At 41.8% G+C, this 18,560-nt stretch overlaps 1 protein-coding gene across 4 annotated transcripts in view; it reads right to left on the bottom strand.

Moving 5' to 3' along the window:
* The window catches only part of aff4 (AF4/FMR2 family, member 4), a 66,414-nt gene that overhangs the window by 19,481 nt on the left and 28,373 nt on the right, over nt 1–18,560 (bottom strand). Inside the window, exons 5-12 of one of the 4 annotated variants that reach the window (XM_078411319.1) lie at nt 16,516–16,602; nt 15,444–15,480; nt 14,198–14,249; nt 11,439–11,465; nt 7,834–7,888; nt 7,208–7,245; nt 6,681–6,840; nt 2,754–3,680 (exon numbers count right to left, since the gene is read on the bottom strand). In XM_078411319.1, the coding sequence (XP_078267445.1) occupies nt 2,754–3,680; nt 6,681–6,840; nt 7,208–7,245; nt 7,834–7,888; nt 11,439–11,465; nt 14,198–14,249; nt 15,444–15,480; nt 16,516–16,602 (1,383 nt within the window). The remainder of the gene's footprint in view (nt 1–2,753; nt 3,681–6,680; nt 6,841–7,207; nt 7,246–7,833; nt 7,889–11,438; nt 11,466–14,197; nt 14,250–15,443; nt 15,481–16,515; nt 16,603–18,560) is intronic. The other 3 variants (XM_078411320.1, XM_078411321.1, XM_078411322.1) reach the window with 3 other exon arrangements.

Below are 18,560 nucleotides of genomic sequence, written 5' to 3'. Positions count from 1 at the left end.
CTCCGAGGAGTCCAACGGTACTGGAACAGTCCGCCTAGGCCACCAGGGGGCTGAGATACTGGCCCATAGAGACGGCTGCAGAAGTTGGCCATGGGAACGGATCTGCCAGTCCCGGCCACAGCCGGCAAATTCGACCCGTTGATCGGCACAAAAGTCCGATGAGGTTGAGATCAGCTGCCTCACCCGGCCTAAGCGTGACATTTAAAAGAGGACTTCCGGGGGTGGGGAGGAAGGATATTAAAGATGGAGGGGGAAAGGTATTTTACACAGGTTACACCAGTTGCTGGGAAATCAATGGTGGACCTGTACTAAAATTGAAGGTCAGAAATGTTACAAAATGCTCTTCAGCTAAAATGCTCTTCACCGTAATCAAGATTTACTTCGGCTTTAACTACTTGTCACTATAAACATATATTTAAAAAATACCTAGTTTATTTTATCGAATGCAAGATTATCAATTTTAATTAGGAAGAACATTGAGAGCGAGAAGAACAACAAGAATGGATTAATCACAAGTTATGTGTAGGAACTGCAGATGCTGGTTTGAATCAAAGATAGACACAAAATGCTGGAGTAACTCAGTGGGACAGAAAGCATTTCTGGAGAGAAGGAATGGGTGACGTTTCAGGTAGAGACCATTCTTCAGAATGTCAGGGGAGAGGGAGATATATAGATAAGGAAGTGTAAGGTGTGAAAACGGGACAAAGTGAATGAAGTCAAGGAAAATGTAGAATAGATCAATTAGCTAGAAGGTAACAACAAAGCAAACAGAGGTAAAATGTAGTCAGAGACAGTAAGACTGATTGGAGAACTGGGAAGGGGGCCGGGACTGGAGAGAGAGAGGGAAAGCAAGGGTTACTTGAAGTTAGAAGTCAATGTTCAAACCGCTAGGGTGTGAGCTGCCCAAGCGATATATTAGGTGCTGTTCCTCCAATTTGCGCTGGGCCTCACTCTGACAATGGAGGCAGCCCAGGACAGAAAGGTCAGTGTGGTAATGGGAGGGGGAGGTAAAATGTTTAGCAACCAGGAGATCAGGTGGACTGAGCGGAGGTGTTCAGCAAAACGATCGCCGAGCCTGCGCTTGGTCTCGCCGATATATTCGAGTCCACACCTGGAACAGCAGATACAGTAGATGAGGTTAATCACAAGTTATATGGGAGAGGATATAAATCATATGGAAGTAAATTCTACAGTTGCAAATAAAATCCTGCATGAAAAGCAGAAAAAGTTGAAATTTCGCAACAGATTCTCTGGTCACTGTGGAGGGGGAAGTACAGTTTACATTCAGATTGATGATCTTTTGATAGAAGCTAGAAATGAAAAAAAACATTACAAAATAATATAATGAGGACTGGAGAGAAAAAGAGGGAAGGTCTACGATAGGGTTAACACAAGCAATTGAATGACACAATGCGATGGGAAAATATGGCGGAAGTGCCATTGAAAGGGGAGATTTCTTTGGCGAGTTGTTTTGATATTGTTGAATTAAACGTTAAGCCCTTCATTTTGAAGGTTGTAAAATGGGGGCGTTGTTTCACGGGAATACATTGCACTTCGTAGGAACAAGGCAGGAGGCTAAAAATAGAGTTCAGGGCAGGAGCCGAATGACTCAATTAAAGTGGCAGGCATCTGGAAGTTCAGGTGTGACTAGAACATTCAGTTAAGTGAAGCAGTAATTTGTTCATACTATTTCCAAAATACTGCATTTGTTTGTAACAATCCAGCCACCGATTCAATAACCAGATTCTGACAGAGAAAGCCCAACTTTCCAGCTGCCCGACACTTCAATTTTGCATCCCATTTCTAACTCTCCATCTCTGGCATCTTACAGCTTGGACTAAATACAATCTACTGAAGCAGCATCTTGGCACATTACAGCCCCAGGACACAATCAATTGAACAATTTCAGGTATTCAGCCAACCACTCCTGTACTCGTATCTCTTCGTCTGGCTTCACATTTTGCGCGTCTATCCTTATCAGTCTTTTATCTTCTTCCCATCCCTGGCTATTGATAGGCATCTCTGCCAATCACCCCCCCCCCCCACCTGTATCTACCAATCACTTGCCAGGCTTTGTCCTGCCTCCACTTCTCTACCAGCTTTCTCCCCCATAATACAGTCTGAAGGGTCCTGACCTGCAACGTCACCTATCCATGTTCCCTAGAGATGCTGCCTGACTTGCAGAGGTACTCCAGCACTCTGTGAAACGTCATCTATCCATGTTCCCTAGAGATGCTGCCTGACTTGCTGAGGTACTTACTCCAGCACTTTGCATCCAGATTTGTTTCTCATACTTCCAGCGTTAATCTTTCTCCTCAATGATTTTCAGATTTCATTCATCGCCTCCCATTCATACTCTTTTCCAGAGACACTTTCACCAACCTCTTTCAACCAGTTCTACCATTTACATCGTTCTGTTCTTCTCACCACAAAACTTCCCCCTTTCACCTATTTTGTTTCTCATTTTTTCGGGTTCTGATGAAAGACTATCAACGTGACATAATCACTGCGCCTTTCTCCACTGTTGCTGCCTGGCCTGCGGAATAGTGTCATCGGAAAAAAGGCAAAGTGCCGGAGTACCTCAGCCGGTCAGGCAGCATCTCTGGAGGAATTGGATAGGCGATGTTTCGGGTCAGGACCTTACTTCAGACTCAAATTTCAGCATTTTGGTTTTGAAAGAAACCTGATCGACTCTGGTCATTTGGTTCTCCACTCTTCCCTCTTTCACGTTGGAAAACAAAAATGTAACTTACTTTGTGTTTCCGTTTGCCTTTGTTGGACTTTTTCTCAGCGGATTGCTTTGGAGTGTCATGCATGCGTTTGTCTGAAGAGGTCTCCTTATCCATTTGGGGCTGTTTTGTCTCCTTGTGAGGCGATACCGGTTTCCTCGATAACAGACTTAAATCAATTCTGACAATGAGTGAAGTAATGTTGCGATACTTGTCGTCTACATCACTCAGTGGTGAAAGTAGTTCTTTCTCTTCCATAGGAGAGAAAAGCCTTTGTTGGAAAATGGTATCTTCCCCGTCAATGGAGGGTTTATGGACAGGAGTCCTGTTATTCTCAGAATACTTTGGAGTTTGGGAAGCAGGTGGAAGTGTTTCACTTTGCTCAGAGTCAGAAGACGACAAGTCAGTTTGAACATGCTCTTTTGATTTCTGGGGTGTTTTGGTGACAATCTTGTGTTTCCTTTCAGTCATGGCCCTTGCGGAAGACTTGGATTCCCGCTTTGTGCTGGGCTTTCGTGAACCTTTTGTGGCAGCTTTGTGATGGTTTGCAGGATTAAGGGTTGCCCGGTTAGAAGTCGGCTCACTTTCAACTTTCAGCCCGCCTCTTGGCTCCTCGGTCACAGTTGGTCTCTCTGCTTTCTTGGGCTGTTTTTTACCTACCGTCTTCCTCTGCGTGCTACCATCACTTTGAGCCGGTGACTTCTGGCGACCCCTGGTCTCTGACCCTTTCTGTGCATTCCTGGACTCTCGCCCGGGCGTGACTGCGGTTACTTCCTTGGATCCACCGGGATCCTCGTACGCCGCGCCCTGATCTCGACTCTCCTTCTTGTAACTGCGACCTTGTGATGATTGAATATGACTGTCCACAGACGAAGCTGGTGAAACTTTGTGCGAACTCACTTTGTTGAGCCAGTTGTCTAGCTGCCATTTACTTGAAGGTTGCGGTTCAGGCTGGAACAGAAAAAAATCTTTAAAAGCATTTGCAGGTTTTGCTTCACAAACATGTGAACACCTAAAGCACTCTTTTTGAACTCTGATACTATGATACCCTTTTGTCAAATACTCCCAACTATTTTTTTTCCTATCTAACAAGCCCACAAGGTATCGCTGTTACCTTTATAGATAGAAAATGGAATGAGAGCAATAAAGAGTGGAATAGATTATTTGGATGAGGGGATTGAAGGTTTTGTGGCAATGTTTGCAGATGATACGAAAATAGGTGGAGGGGTAGGTGGTGTAGAGAAAGCAGGGACTCTGCAGAAGGACTTGGAAAGGTTGGGAGAGTGGGCAGAGAAGTGGCAGATGGAACATAGTGTAGCAAAGTGTGGAGTCGTGTATTTTGGTAGTAGGAATAATGGCATGGACTATTTTCTAAATGGGCGACAATCCAGAAATCAGAGGTGCAAAGGGACTTGGGAGTTCTGGTGCAGGAGCCCCAAAAAGTAAATATGCAAGTTATCATATCATATCATATCATATCATATACATACAGCCGGAAACAGGTCTTTTCGGCCCTCCAAGTCCGTGCCGCCCAGTGATCCCCGTACATTAACACTATCCTACACCCACTAGGGACAATTTTTACATTTACCCAGCCAATTAACCTACAAACCTGTACGTCTTTGGAGTTGAATCGGTAGTAAAGAAAACAAACTCAATGCCAACATTTATTTCAAGAGGGCTTGTATACAAAAATAGGGATGTAATGTTTAGGCTCTATAGGCGCTGGTAAGGCCACATTTGGAATATTGTGAGCAATTTTGGGCACCGTATCTGAGGAAGGATGTGCTGGCTCTGGAGACGGCCCAGAGGAGATTTACACGAATGATCCCAGGAATGAACAGGTTAACCTATGATGAGCGTTTGTCGGAACTGTGCCTGTACCTGCTGGAGTTTAGAAGAATGAGGGGAGACCTCATTGAAACATACAAAATAGTGAAAGGTTTAGATAGAATGGATGTGGAGAGGATGTTTTCACTAGTGGGAGAGTCTAGGACCATAGGCTCAGAATTAAAGGATGTTCTTTTAGGAAGGAGATGAGGAGAAATTTCTTTTTGTCAGAGGGTGGCGAATCTGTGGAATTATTTGCCACAGAATGCTGCTGAGACCAAGTCAATGGATGTTTTGTTTAGGCAGAGATAGATAGATTCTTGATTAGTACAGGTGTCAGGGGTTATGGGGAGAAGGCAGGAGAATGGTTAGGAGGGAGAGATAGATCAGCCATGATTGAATCGCAGCGTAGACTAGATGGGCCGAATGGCCCAATTCTACTATTCCTTATATTTATAATGATCAGAGCTATAGAATCACACAGCAAGGAATGAGACCTTTCGGCCCAACTTGCCCATGCTGACCAAGAATCCCCATTTACACCAGTCCTGCCCGCCCAGCTTTTGCCCATGTTCCTTGAAACCTGCCCAAATATCTTTTAAACGTTGTTATGAGTAGCTGCCTCAAGTACCCCCCAATGGCAGCTGGCCCCATATACCCACTAACTTTGTACAATCCTTGTACAAAATGAGCTATTCTTTCCCCAACGAAAAAGATACAAAATGAACACAGACAGTGTTAGCCAACTGACTAGGACAATGCCAATTTAATCTAAAATGGAAATAGTTTAAAAAAAAGAGTTTATGTGGAAACCAAGACACTAGATATGAGCTAGATACAACAAATGTTGGAAATACTCAGGTCAGTCAGCAGCAGTGGAAAAATTTGCAACATTTTACAATTCAGAACAATGAAATTGCAAAAGGATTGCCTACACATGCAAGTCTTCGGTTCGACAGACTGCATATCTGACCGCAAACTACCGTGTTCGTGTTACAATCTCACAAGTTGGACTTGAAGCTGCAATCCCTAACGTGAAGGCTACAATGGTTCCAAATGAGCCACTGCTAGCTTATAGTTGGAAATAACAACACTGCCCAGGCTGTGGAAAGTATGTGGCTGCAACGCACCAGATTGAAGGAAAGGTAAAACATGACCGTGCCACTGGATGGTTATATTCCACGCTGGCACAGTGTCGTAAGCTGCTGCCTCACAGCACCAGAGACCCGGGTTCGATCCTGACCTCGGGTGCTGTGTCTGTGTGGAGTTTGCATATTCTTCCGGTTTCCATGATTATTATTCATTGATACAATAGACAATAGGTGCAGAAGTAGGCCATGATGATCATTCTCAATCAGTACCCCGTTCCTGCCTTCTCCCCATACCCCCTGACTCCACTATCATTAAGAGCTCCATCTAGCTCTCTCATGAATGCATTCAGAGAATTGGCCTCCACTGCCTTCTGAGGCAGAGATTTCCACAGATTCACAACTCTGACTGAAAAAGTTTTTCCTCATCTCCGTTCTAAATGGCCTACTCGTTATTCTTAAACTGTGGCCCGTGGTTCTGGACTCCCCCAACATTGAGAACATGTTTCCTGCCTCTAACGTGTCCAACCCCTTAATAATCTTATATGTTTCAATAAAATCCCCTCTCATCCTTCTAAATTCCAGTGTATACAAGCATAGTCGCCGATACGGATTCACTGCATCCATAACAGTGAAATGCAATGTTACAGGCAGTGTGACACAGCAAACCATTTTAGATTCTTAAGAAAACGTGTCAGGAAGCGTCTTTGGAAACAGACTCATTTTTTTCAGGTCAATAACATTTCATCCTTTAGGGGAGACCTGACATCAAGGACCTTTCTACCCCCTTTATTTAGAATGTAGACCATTCTGTTAAAAGCTGTTTGAAACATTAAATTAGTGTCTCCATCCACAAGTGCTACCTGACCCACTAAATGTTGAGCAATTTTCTGTTTTAAGTGAAGTAATGTTGATGGAAAGCCATTGAATATCTTTGCAAAGAACATGGAAAAAAACCCCCCCAGTATTTTTCATTATACAAACAGGGTTCTTTATGTGTTTAAAAGATCGGTGAAAATCAGTCACGACTTACGTCTGGAGAAACACATGCTGGTTCATTAGCTTCACTGTCACTCGAGCTGCTCTCACTTTCTGAATCAGATCCAGAACTACTCTCAGACCCACTGTGGCTGCTCGAGTCAGCCCTTGGAGGCTCCAAACACTCATTGTTTTGCTGGGCAGGTTCAGAACTACTGGAAAAACAAAAAAGAAAATCATTCAGGAAAGCAGTTAAAACTTTGTTCAGAAACTGTACAAAGTCTCCTCTGCATAAAAGACCACCTACTACAAAAAATTAAGAGAATGAATTGCAAATATGCCATGCATGATTGAACATATTTCACAAAATTATCATTTAGGAAAGCAAACTTCAAAGGGGCCGTGTTTATATATCTGAATTTCTTTGCTAATGCTCACACTTCTTTATCTTATGCTTCTGATATTATCATCGTTTCATTAAATCTATTAGCAGATGGCTTAATCACACGTTGTAAAGTGGCATGGATTAAATTAATACAAAGCTCGTGATGATTTACATTAACACAGACAAGCACTACATACCCTTCTGGAGTAACCTTTGCAGGTTGTTTCCCCAAGTCCTAAAAATAAAGTACAAAGATACTCATAAAATTAAGATAGATCCATACTATAACTTCTTTTAACACATTCCCAAACTCTTTTGCAAAAGAGGAAGCCAATTTTGTTGAGGCATCGTTAAATTCAGTCAGAAGATTTGTGCACTTGCAACGTAGATTCAATTGGCTTGGATTACTCCCAGCTCAAACAAATAGCTTGCAAACATAGCATCGTTATAGTTTGACAATCTGCAAGGTTGGACCTAACAACTTATAAATCGCATAATATTGGCACACATTTTCCATTTCTTGTCGTTTGTTCCTCCTTTCTTTGCTGTCTGCTGCATGTGATCCTTTACACATTGTTGCCCTTGCTTCCATTAACTCTTGTCTTTACATCTTTTATTAACAATGACACCATTTTCACCCGTTAACTCTATCAAGCTTTTGGTGAGTGAAAAGACCATTCAGGGAAATTTAACGGAAAAACAAAACGTGCTCCAGGAGTCAGTCACAAGTTATTTATATTTTTCTGGCAAGTTCACCCATAAATGTGATGTTATATCAATTCCAGTTCTCACACACAAAACAAATGCTGGAGTGAAGGCAAACCTGATCAGCATCGCTGTCTTCACTGCTGCTAAGCTTGAGGTCCTCTTCCAACACTCTACACAAAATGAAAACAGAATTTCCATCAACACCAGAGAAGATAGTAAGTCGTGTCGAATTTTTAGATTTAGAGATACAGCGCAGAAACAGGCCCTTCGACCCACCGGGTCCGCGCCGCCCAGCGATCCCCACACATTAACACTATCCTACACCCACTAGGGACAATTTTTTTTAACATTTGCCCAGCCAATTAACCTACAAACCTGTACGTCTTTGGAGTGTGGGAGGAAACCGAAGATCTTGGAGAAAACCCAGGCAGGTCACGGGGAGAACGTACAAACTCCGTACAGACGGCGCCCGTAGTCAGGATCGAACCCGAGTCTCCGGCGCTGCATTCGCTGTAAGGCAGCAACTCTACCGCTGCGCCACCGTGTAGACTGAAACTGATCTATATGCACAATGTTCCAGATTCACTTTACTTCCAAACTCAGGAGAGCAAGTCGGGTCGGCGGTGGGTGCCGGAGGTCGGACACGTCGCCGAGAACAAAGGGAGGCCCGACGTAGGGGAACCGCCGTGAGGAAGAACAAAGGAGGACCACAACTGGCGTGAAGAGGCCGCCTTGAGGGAGAAGAAAGGAGGACCCAGCATGGGGGACCACTGAGAACTAAGGGGGACTACAAATGGAGGGAGTTCAAAATGGAATATGTTGTAACAATGTTGGCACCCTTTACGTGGCAACTCTCTGCATACCTTGGGTGGGCTAAACAAAGAACCTCACTGTGACTTGTCACGCGCAACAATAAAGTAGCAATCATTCAGGTTTGATTTCAGAACAAACCCCCTGAACAATCTACTACAGTAGAATACAAGAAAATACTAAAATATATTTGTTGATAATTTGACCAAATTTTGACATTTTGTCCGGCTTCAAAAAAAATCAGAAACTAATTAAACATCCATTCAAAGAGGATAAGTCACAATCCATGAAATACCCAAGGCTGCTTTTCATTCTAAAAGATAAAGCAGCAGTGCGCTCGACTGAGTAAACAGGATTATTTTAACTATGCTTGTACTGCTGATATCACAAATTTAATACAGCAAAAAAAAACAATAGTACTGAATACTAAACCATTAATTAAATTAAACTGGTCAGTTGAATTAATCAGATTCTATTTAGAAATCTGATTTTTTCCTCTTAACCATCATCAATTAATACCAAAGTTAACAGATTTAAAATTCACATTACGAAGAAAAATGAGAAAATCTGGTAATATTTATTAAAATACACCATGCCTTTGCTTGCATTCTACGATAGTCGATGTCAGGAGGCGGTTCTAGTGTAACTAGGTGATCCCCTGCAGATTTGTAAATTTTGTTCTAAAACTTAAGTACCAGGTGGAATAAGCTAAATAACATCCTATGGAACAAGATAAGCTTCATGGTTTCCAAGTTCTAAAACTTGCGCAAATAGAATATAGACTATTCTATCAAAGGAGATGAGAAAATCTGAACAGGAGTTGTCTGACTTGCATAATCCGATCTCAGTATATTGTGTCTCCATCATTTCCAGGTCTGATTTGAATGAGCATAATTTGGGTGGCCTTTTATCTTGAATGGAAGATACGGATACTATTGTATTCCTGTGTGGTCTTGTGGCATCTAGAAGAGGTAGGAGAATGGGTGACAGGACAGGAACACTCTCCACATGTCTGGATAGATGCTACTACAGTAAAACTCAACAAGCACCATCCAGTTGAAGACAAACCTGTCTATTCAATTGACATTGCACCAACTTTATCTACCACTGGCAAATGTGCCCAATATGTACACATCCGCAAATCAGGCTGTAGTTACTCACTTTCAGTACACTTTCCTAAATCAAGAACTCTACTGTCGAGGACAAGGCCATAGACAGACCACCTGCAGATTCCCCTCCAATTTCACAAAACATTTCAATGTACTTTCATCGAAGGTATTTATTCACAAAATGCTGGAGTAACTCAGCAGGTCAGGCAGCATCTCGGGAGAGAAGGAATGGGTGACGTTTTGGGTCGAGACCCTTCTTCAGACCTATATCCTTCCTTTGTCCCGCCCCCTGACATCAGTCTGAAGAAGAGTCTCGACCCGAAACGTCACCCATTCCTTCTCTCCCGAGATGCTGCCTGACCTGCTGAGTTACTCCAGCATTTTGTGAATAAATACCTTCGATTTGTACCAGCATCTGCAGTTATCTTCTTATACTCAATGTACTTTCATATTCATTGATTCACAATCAGGGCATGTTGGAAAGACCCAAGGCTTTCCACCATCTTCAAGGGCAATTAAAGATGAGCTTTGCCAGTAATACCAACCTATGTCATCGACAGAGGTGTTGACATTTTTAGTATTTCGTTGGGTATAAATGTGCTTTGCAACGTGCTGCAGGTGTGAAAGTCCACGCAAGTTCATATTTCTGATACATTTTTTTGTCATCGACTTTAGTTTCACAGAACAAGGGAAGAACACCACTGGTGTTTTGTATGCTGGGACAGACAAGTAGCAGGCAATTGATTTCCTCAGGTTTAGGCCTTCCAAGTATTTTGGAATTCCACTGTCTCGCAACAGATTACATGTGAAGTGTTACCAATGAAAAAGTTTATTCCAAAATGAAACAGATCTGCATTATGACCACTACCCCGGTCCACATTACCTATGTATCCTACCAGCATTTGCTCTAGACAGCATTTGAAAACTCACACACCAAGTTGGAAAAGTCACAGCTCAATAGGGAAATGTGAAAAGAATGGTGTGCGGGATTGGCCAGGCTATTTGATGCTGTCCCTCTTAATACCCCAACACATGTATAAAATCATGGAGGAATAGATTGGGTAGATGTACAAAGTCTCTTGCCCAGAGTGGGGGAATCGAGGACCAGAGGACATAGGTTTAAGGTGAAGGGGAAAAGATTTTAAGATCTGAGTGGTAACTTTTTCCACACAAAGGGTGGTGGGTGTATGGAACAAGGTGCCAGAGGAGGCAGTTGAGGCTGGGACTATCCCAACATTTAAGAAACAGTTAGACAGGTACATGGATAAGACAAGTTTGGAGGGATATGGACCAAGCGCAGGCAGGTGGGACTAGTGTAGCTGGGACATGTTGGCCGGTGTGGGCAAGTTGGGCCAAAGGGCCTATTTCCACACTGTATCACTATGATTCTGTGTTGCATTTTAAAATGTTATAGTATTATTATAAATTCTCCAGTGAACTTAGCTGTGCAGGTACAAGGTGCATGATGAGCAACATCACCCTATGAGTCAGATGCTGAACTAATGGAATTTTCTCAATTGAGTAGTGGATTATCAAGAGTCACATGGTGTGGGACTGCCCCATTACATTACAGTGGAAGTATGGTTACCCTACGCGTCGCTCATTTCCCAGTAACCAGCTGCTCAGAGCAGGCATCAAGGCAGCATTGCAGGAACTCCCACACCAACAATGGGTCAACTGCATAACTGAATAGCGAAGACATCAAGTCGGTCCAAGCCACATAACAATTTGCAACGAAAACACAAGGATCAAGGCATACAAAGCCCTTTTCCTGTTATAATTCCATTTGTAGTAAACTTACCCTGAAGGTGTCTGGTCACTTTCTGGGCTATTTTAAAAAAAGAAAGAAGGCACTAAGTTATGCAACTTAGAAATCACATTACAAGATATAGTTTTAAAACTTACAGTATTTAAAATCCAGAGTAGAAACAAATGAATAAACTGCAAAGGATTTTTGGCCTCGTAAATTTTAAAAGCGATCTTTCCCAGCAACAACAATGACATTATACACATCGACACACCTAGACTGGTGAGCAACATGTATGTGAATTAAAACCAAAGCTTAATGATATCAAAATTAAGGCTCAATGATGACAAATCTTATGTTCATAATTCATAGGAGCAGAATTCGGCCATTCGAGTCTACATTGCCATTCAATCATGGCTGGTCCATCTTTCCCTCTCAAGCCCATTCTCCTGCCTTCTCCCCATAACCTTTCACACCCTTATTTATCAAGAACCTATTAATCTCTGCTTTAAAATACTCAATGACTTGGCCTCCACAGTCGTCTATGGCAGTTAATTCCACAGATTCACCACCCTCTGACTAAAGAAATTCCTCCTCATCTCCTTTGTTGAGGAATGTCCGTTTACACTGAAGCTGTGCCATCTGGTTCTAGACTCTTCCACCAGTGGAGACATCCGCTCCACATCCACTCTATCCTGGTCTTTCACTATTCGATGGGTTTGAATATAACAGTATAACAGAGCTTTATTTGTCATTCGGCACCAAGGCACCGAACGAAACCACATAGCAGTCACACAAAAAAGAACACAAGACACATAACCCCAACACAAACGTCCATCACAGTGACTCCAAACACCCCCTCACTGTGATGGAGGCAACAAAACTTCCACTCTCCTCCCCACGCCCACGGACAGATAGCTCGTCCCCGACCGACCCGCACAGTCCCCGCAAGGGGATGGAAGTCCCCGCGGCCGAGTCGCACCGGGCGCTGAAACGTCCCGCGGCCGAATCGGGCGACGGAAAGCCCCGCGATTCCCCCCGTCAAATGCTCGCCATATGTTAACCCAAACATTCCCGGGATTATTCTCGTAAACCCTCTCCAATGCCAGCACATTCCTCCTCAGATATGGGGCCCAAAATGGCTCACAATACTCTAAATGCGGTCAGACCAGTGCTTGTCTTTATATTCTAGTCCTCTCGAAATAAAGCTAACATTGCATTTGCCTTCTTTGCTATCGATTCAACTTGCAAATTGATCTCTTGGGAATCCTGCACCAAAGTTCTTTGGCCTGTGGATACTTACCGTAGAAGTGGTCACCAGGGACCTCGATGGCTTCCATCAGCTTACACTGACTACAGCTGCAAAATATTTACCATCTGTCTTGTCTGTCTAAAGGAATTAAACTATAATCATTACGTATAAAACTAGACTATTGCCCTTAACTAACCCAAGTACACACTCCCCAGACACTGCATTGGATATTTGAGTTGTATACAATTCCCATCTTTAACTCAGTTGAGTAATCTCTCCCCAATACATTATCAGTATCATCTGCTCTGGGGAAAGATTGGGGTGGGAAATCACCACTGACTCAAAACATAAAAGACCAGCCATGAGACCATGGCTACAAAAGGTTAAAGTCTGAATCGTCTGCCATGAATGACTCATCTCATGACCCCTCATACCTTTACACCATCAATACAAGGGAAGAAAAAATACTTGATTAACCTGGAGTGCAATTAAAATATCCAAAAGCTTAATTTCTTCATCATTGAAACACACGGCAGAGAGGGCCACCATTCTTTCGATGCTGGCCAAAAATGGCTTTTAGTTTAATTCCACTTTTGGATTTTGGTCCCTAGTTTTGCAAGTTGTTAATCTTCAAAAGCTTGCCCAGGTGGTTCTACAATTCAATGATGGGTTTTTGCTCCCATCACTCCTTCAGGCATTTAATGGGTAAATTAATTTCTCAACTCCCGTCCAATCTGCCCACACATTAAAGTAAAAACAAATTTCGTCGTTAACAAGGCCTTTGCGAAAGAAAGTGAGTCTTGTTTATCCAGCTTGATAAAACTAACCACTGAACCCGTCTTCCTTGACTTTCTATTTACTGCAGCAATCCAAGGCTTTCCTTTATCAGCATCTCCTTTGACTGCCCTTCCAAATGGGGGATGGCAATGGTCAAGATAGACACAAAAAGTTCAGCGAGGCGGGCAGCATCTCTGGAGAGAAGGAATGGGTGACGTTTTGGGTCGTGACGTTTCGGGACGAGACCTTTCTGAAGAAGAATGGAAACATCACCCATTCCTTCTCTCCAGAGATGCTGCATGTCCCGCTGAGTTACTCCAGCAGTGTATATTTTGTGTAAACCAACGTCTGCAGTTCCTTGTTGCTCCTTAAAAATGATACTTGTCTAAATCCTGTGTCAATATCCAAACAAAACTACTTTGAGATGGGAGGGGGAATAAATCAAATTTTATCTGATATCACGTCATTATTTGCCCCCTTCCCTAACTACACGCTCCCAAAAAAATTAGCACAACCTCAAGTTCTGCAAGCAAGCGCCAACTGGATTTGTATTGTTGAGTTTACAACAAATCCAGCTTCACAGACCGAGGCCTACTGCAAATTGCACGTCGTTAAACTCTATCCTTCCACACTGTCATAAATGCTAAATGACAAGCGGAATAACGGCTCTGCCCCCCTGTGTGTGAACTTGTAAACCTAATGCTTATAACAGGACACCATTTTTTTTCTCCAGGATGCATACAAAAAGCTTTCTCCAATGTGCAGAGAAATGAAAATTACTTACCATTTTGTTTGAGGATGACTGGAGGTTGACTTTGGTGCTGAATTGTATCTCTCTGCAATTAAAACCTCTATTAAAATATATATTTGTTTAATCACCACCATAAAATTTAAAGCCTATTATGCGCAATAAATTTGCACACAATTGGAAGATACCAGACTATGGCTCCATTAGTCCGAGTGAATATATCAGGCAGTGGTTGAGCCATGCACTACAGGCTCCAGTTTCAATGCCTGAACTATATTTCATTAATTTGACTCAGCTGCATTGATATTAATAAAACTGGTCTCAATAACTTGGAAACTACTTTTCTCCTCATAGTTCTCATTATCAGTCACTATCCATTGACTCTTGCTTTGTATCCACTGTGTGATCTGGTGTAGCCCTGTTGTTCTCTGTGGTTGAAAAGCTGCTCACTCAAGTTAAATTAAGGAGGTGACAGTTCTCAATATAGATGACATGCATTTAGCTGGTCAGCTCAGAATCCAACAGGGTGCAGATGCTGTGGAATCTGGTTTAGGTAGAAAGAAGAATGTGTGGAATCAGGAATGGCAGAGGAAGGAAAGAAGCTGGTAACTGTAAGAGGAATAGTGGTTCCTTTGGAATTCCCAATTTATTTTTGGTCGAAGAGGATCTCAACCAGCAATAATTATAATCAAACAAGCAGCTTGGTAATGAAGATCATTCAAAAACCAAATGGCCAATTTGATCAAGTCGTAACGCTTATGGAGTCAGAATGGCACCGATTCAAGAAACTTTTATGGGAACTAAATAAAGATGAATGCTATTAAAAGTGTAGGGCCAGCTGCGGTCAACGACTATGTACTTTCAATCTTTACCACCGATAAAGATTCCACACATTGAGGATCACTCTCGTCACTAAATTCAGGACATGCTTGTCTCCTTAGATATGCATCTCCAATAACATGGTTTTATTGACCACAAATTGACAATTATCTTGTTGATGTGTGGGCATCTCTTTCAAAATGATAAAAGAGATGCAGTTCAGTTATGAAAAGTATGTTTCTCTGATACTTTTCTGTTGTTACAAAAAATAAGCACAATGTCTGATTATCTTTCGCGCTTCTCAAAACATGAAATCGAAATTCAGTATTTGATGTCTGCATGGGCATGAAAAAAGCCTCACCCATCCCATTGATCCAAGTCAGATAAAATAAAACGTTCTACTGATGAGAGGGTCACATCAGGTAATGAAAGCATTTCATTTAAAATAGCTTTGAATACTTACTCTGTCCTTGTACACTGTAGTTAACATGCTGAGATTCCTAAAAAATAAAAGACAATATAAAATGTGAAATTTACTGCAACAATAATGGATTGGAAATGGAACAAACTCCTCTTTGACTGATATGTTGACCAAACTTTAATACATACCCTGCAAACTACTGTCATTCAGGGAACTTTCAGAATGCACTTTACTGTTGAGATCATACACATTTTGCTGGGATTTCTTTCCATAAAGATCATGAAAGAACGCTAGAGGCACGGCAATGTTTTATTTCAAATGTTGCTCACAACTTTGGTGAACAACATTTCTAAACTCAGCAACATGAACTTTCCACTCACCAAAATCTGTTAATTCTGAACTTTAGAGAACCTGAATCCTAAAAGAGTTAAAATGAACTTTTGACGCAGACTAGAATCTTGTCAGTGGGTGGGGAAGAACAGCTACAGGTCAAAAAAGGATCAGATGCAGCATGGAAACAAAAGAAAATGGAGAGAAGAAACACACAATGGTTAATTCTAAGCTGCAGTAATTTTCAACCAAGATGGAAAGTAGCAGTTTCTTCAAGCTAATTACCGAGATAGTTTTGTACTCTAAGCATCTTAAATATAAATGGATATATGTACACGACATTTAAAATTGATGTTTTTCTTCAGTCATGAATTAGTAGAAATATTCAGATTGGTAGATATATTGATACTCAACTTGGATATGGTTATCTTTAATCAAAAGCTGTTCAAAATTACTCAAAGTTAAATTTAAACACATTAGATTTGAAAGTTCATGTTAAGTTTAAAGTTTGACAGGTTGCATGCAAAGAATTAACCACTAAAAAAGGATACAAAAACATACTCAAGTTCACTGTCATTGTGAATTCCTCTGCAATGCTTTTTCTTATAACCTACAATATGCTGTTCCTTTGACATTTCTCACTTTTCTTCTTTTTCCACAGCATAAATCCACATCTACATTATTTCTTTCCTCTCCTACATCATACAACCTTCATTTCTTATAACCTTCATTCGATTCCAAATTCAAATATTCCATTTCCGTAGAGGCAAATACAGATACCTACCTTTGTTGGAAATGGAAATTTTGATGGCTCAGCCTTGCATGGTGTGTGAATTGCTGTCAGGGGTGGTGGCCAGGAATGAGTCATCTCCTACAGCACACAGAATGCAAGAGGTCAGAATTGTATTCCGTGTTAGATAGCAACATGATAACACCGCATAACAGGCTACTTAAGCAAGAATTGTTTTAAAATTTAAAGGGAATCCAATTATGTCCTGTCAAACACCCTGGAACTTAGCATATATTGAAATCTATAACTAACCACATTTTCCATTGTAAATTCTGCTGGTCGTTGCACAAATCAATCTATAATTACCCCCCACCCATCAATAACCACGCTGCTGGTGCAATTTTACAACCTTCATTTGCGTTATGGATTCCAATGTTTATAATGGAAATCATAGGGACAATTTGGGCACAGCCAACTAATCTCCCAGTATTTAACCAGACGAGATATATATAACCATAACTGTATCCAAGATGGCGCCCAACCCAGGCAACTGTGTGCTAGTCACAGAAATTGATCTGCAATCACGCATTATAACTGCACTGAATCCAAAGAATACAGCTGACCTGTGACTTTATCATAAAGATCAAACTCAGAATAATTTGTACAATCATACACAGATTATGCAGTTCATGATCTCAAATAAATTTAGTTGCTTTTGTATTATAACATAGCAAATAGGTGCAGGAGTATGCCATTCAGCCCTTCGAGCCAGCACCAGCATTCAATATGATCATAGCTGATCATCCACAATCAGTACCCCGTTCCTGCTTTTTCCCCTATATCCCTTGATTCCCTTAGCCCTAAGAGCTAAATCTATCTCTCTTGAAAACATCCAATGAATTGGCTTCCACTGCCTTCTGTGGCAGAGAATTTCACAGATTCACAACTCTCTGGGTGAAAAAGCTTTTCCTCGTAGTCTTAAACTGTGATCCCTGGTTCTGGACTCCCCCAACATCGGGAATAATTTTCCTGCATCTAGCCTGTCCAATCCCTTAAGAATTTTATACGTTTCTATAAGATCCCCTCTCATCCTTCTAAACATGCCATTAGCTTTCTTTACTGCCTGCTGTACCTGTATGCTTACTTTCAGTGACTGATGTACAAGCACACCCAGGACTCATTGCACCTCCCCTCCTCCTAATCTGACACCATTCAGATAATAATCTGCCTTCCTGTTCTTGCCACCAAAGCGAATAACCTCACATTTATCCACATTATACTGCATTTGTCATGCATCTGCCCACTCACTCAACTTATCCAAGTCATCCTGCAGCCTCATAGCATCTTCCTCGCAGCTCACACTGCCACCCAGCTTTGTGTCATCCGCAAACTTAGAGATGTTACATTTAATTCCCTCGTCTTGTCACTGCCTGCCATTCTGAAAATGATCCGTTAAATCCTACTCTGCTTCCTGTCTGCCAACCAGTTCTCCATCCATGTCAATGCCCTGCCCCCAATGCTATGTGCTCTAATTTTGCACACTAATCTCTTGTGTGGGACCATGTCAAAGGCTTTTTGAAAGTCCAAATACACCACATCCACTGGCTCTCCCATATCCATTCGACTCATTACATCCTCAAAAAATTCCAAAAGATTAGTCAAGCATGATTTCCCCTTCATATATCCTTGCTGACTTTCCAAACGCGCTGCTTTAACATCTTTAATAATCGACTCCACCATCTTCCCCACTATTGATGCAAGGCTAACTGGTCTATAATTCCCCATTTTCTCTCTCCTCCTACGAAGTAGAGAACATTTATGATCGGGCACGGATTTTATTATAACAAAGCATATTTTCAGTCCTTCCATCCATTTGGTTTAGTTTGTTTTAATGACTCAAATGCTGCTCTGCACTGTCATGAAGGATCACTTCAGCAAAAATGGGCAAGAATCACCCACTTTAAAGGAATGTTAAACCATTCTCACAGGGGATCGAACTGGGATTGCCAACCTGTTGCTAACTATATTTACCAAACTGCCAGGAAGACTGGAACTCATGCTATGCCTTCAGTGCAACTAAACTGGATAAATGCATCATC

The sequence above is a fragment of the Rhinoraja longicauda genome, chromosome 14 (assembly GCF_053455715.1).
Source record: "Rhinoraja longicauda isolate Sanriku21f chromosome 14, sRhiLon1.1, whole genome shotgun sequence".
Lineage (NCBI taxonomy): Eukaryota > Metazoa > Chordata > Chondrichthyes > Rajiformes > Arhynchobatidae > Rhinoraja > Rhinoraja longicauda.
This window is presented reverse-complemented; position numbering and strand designations above follow the sequence as displayed.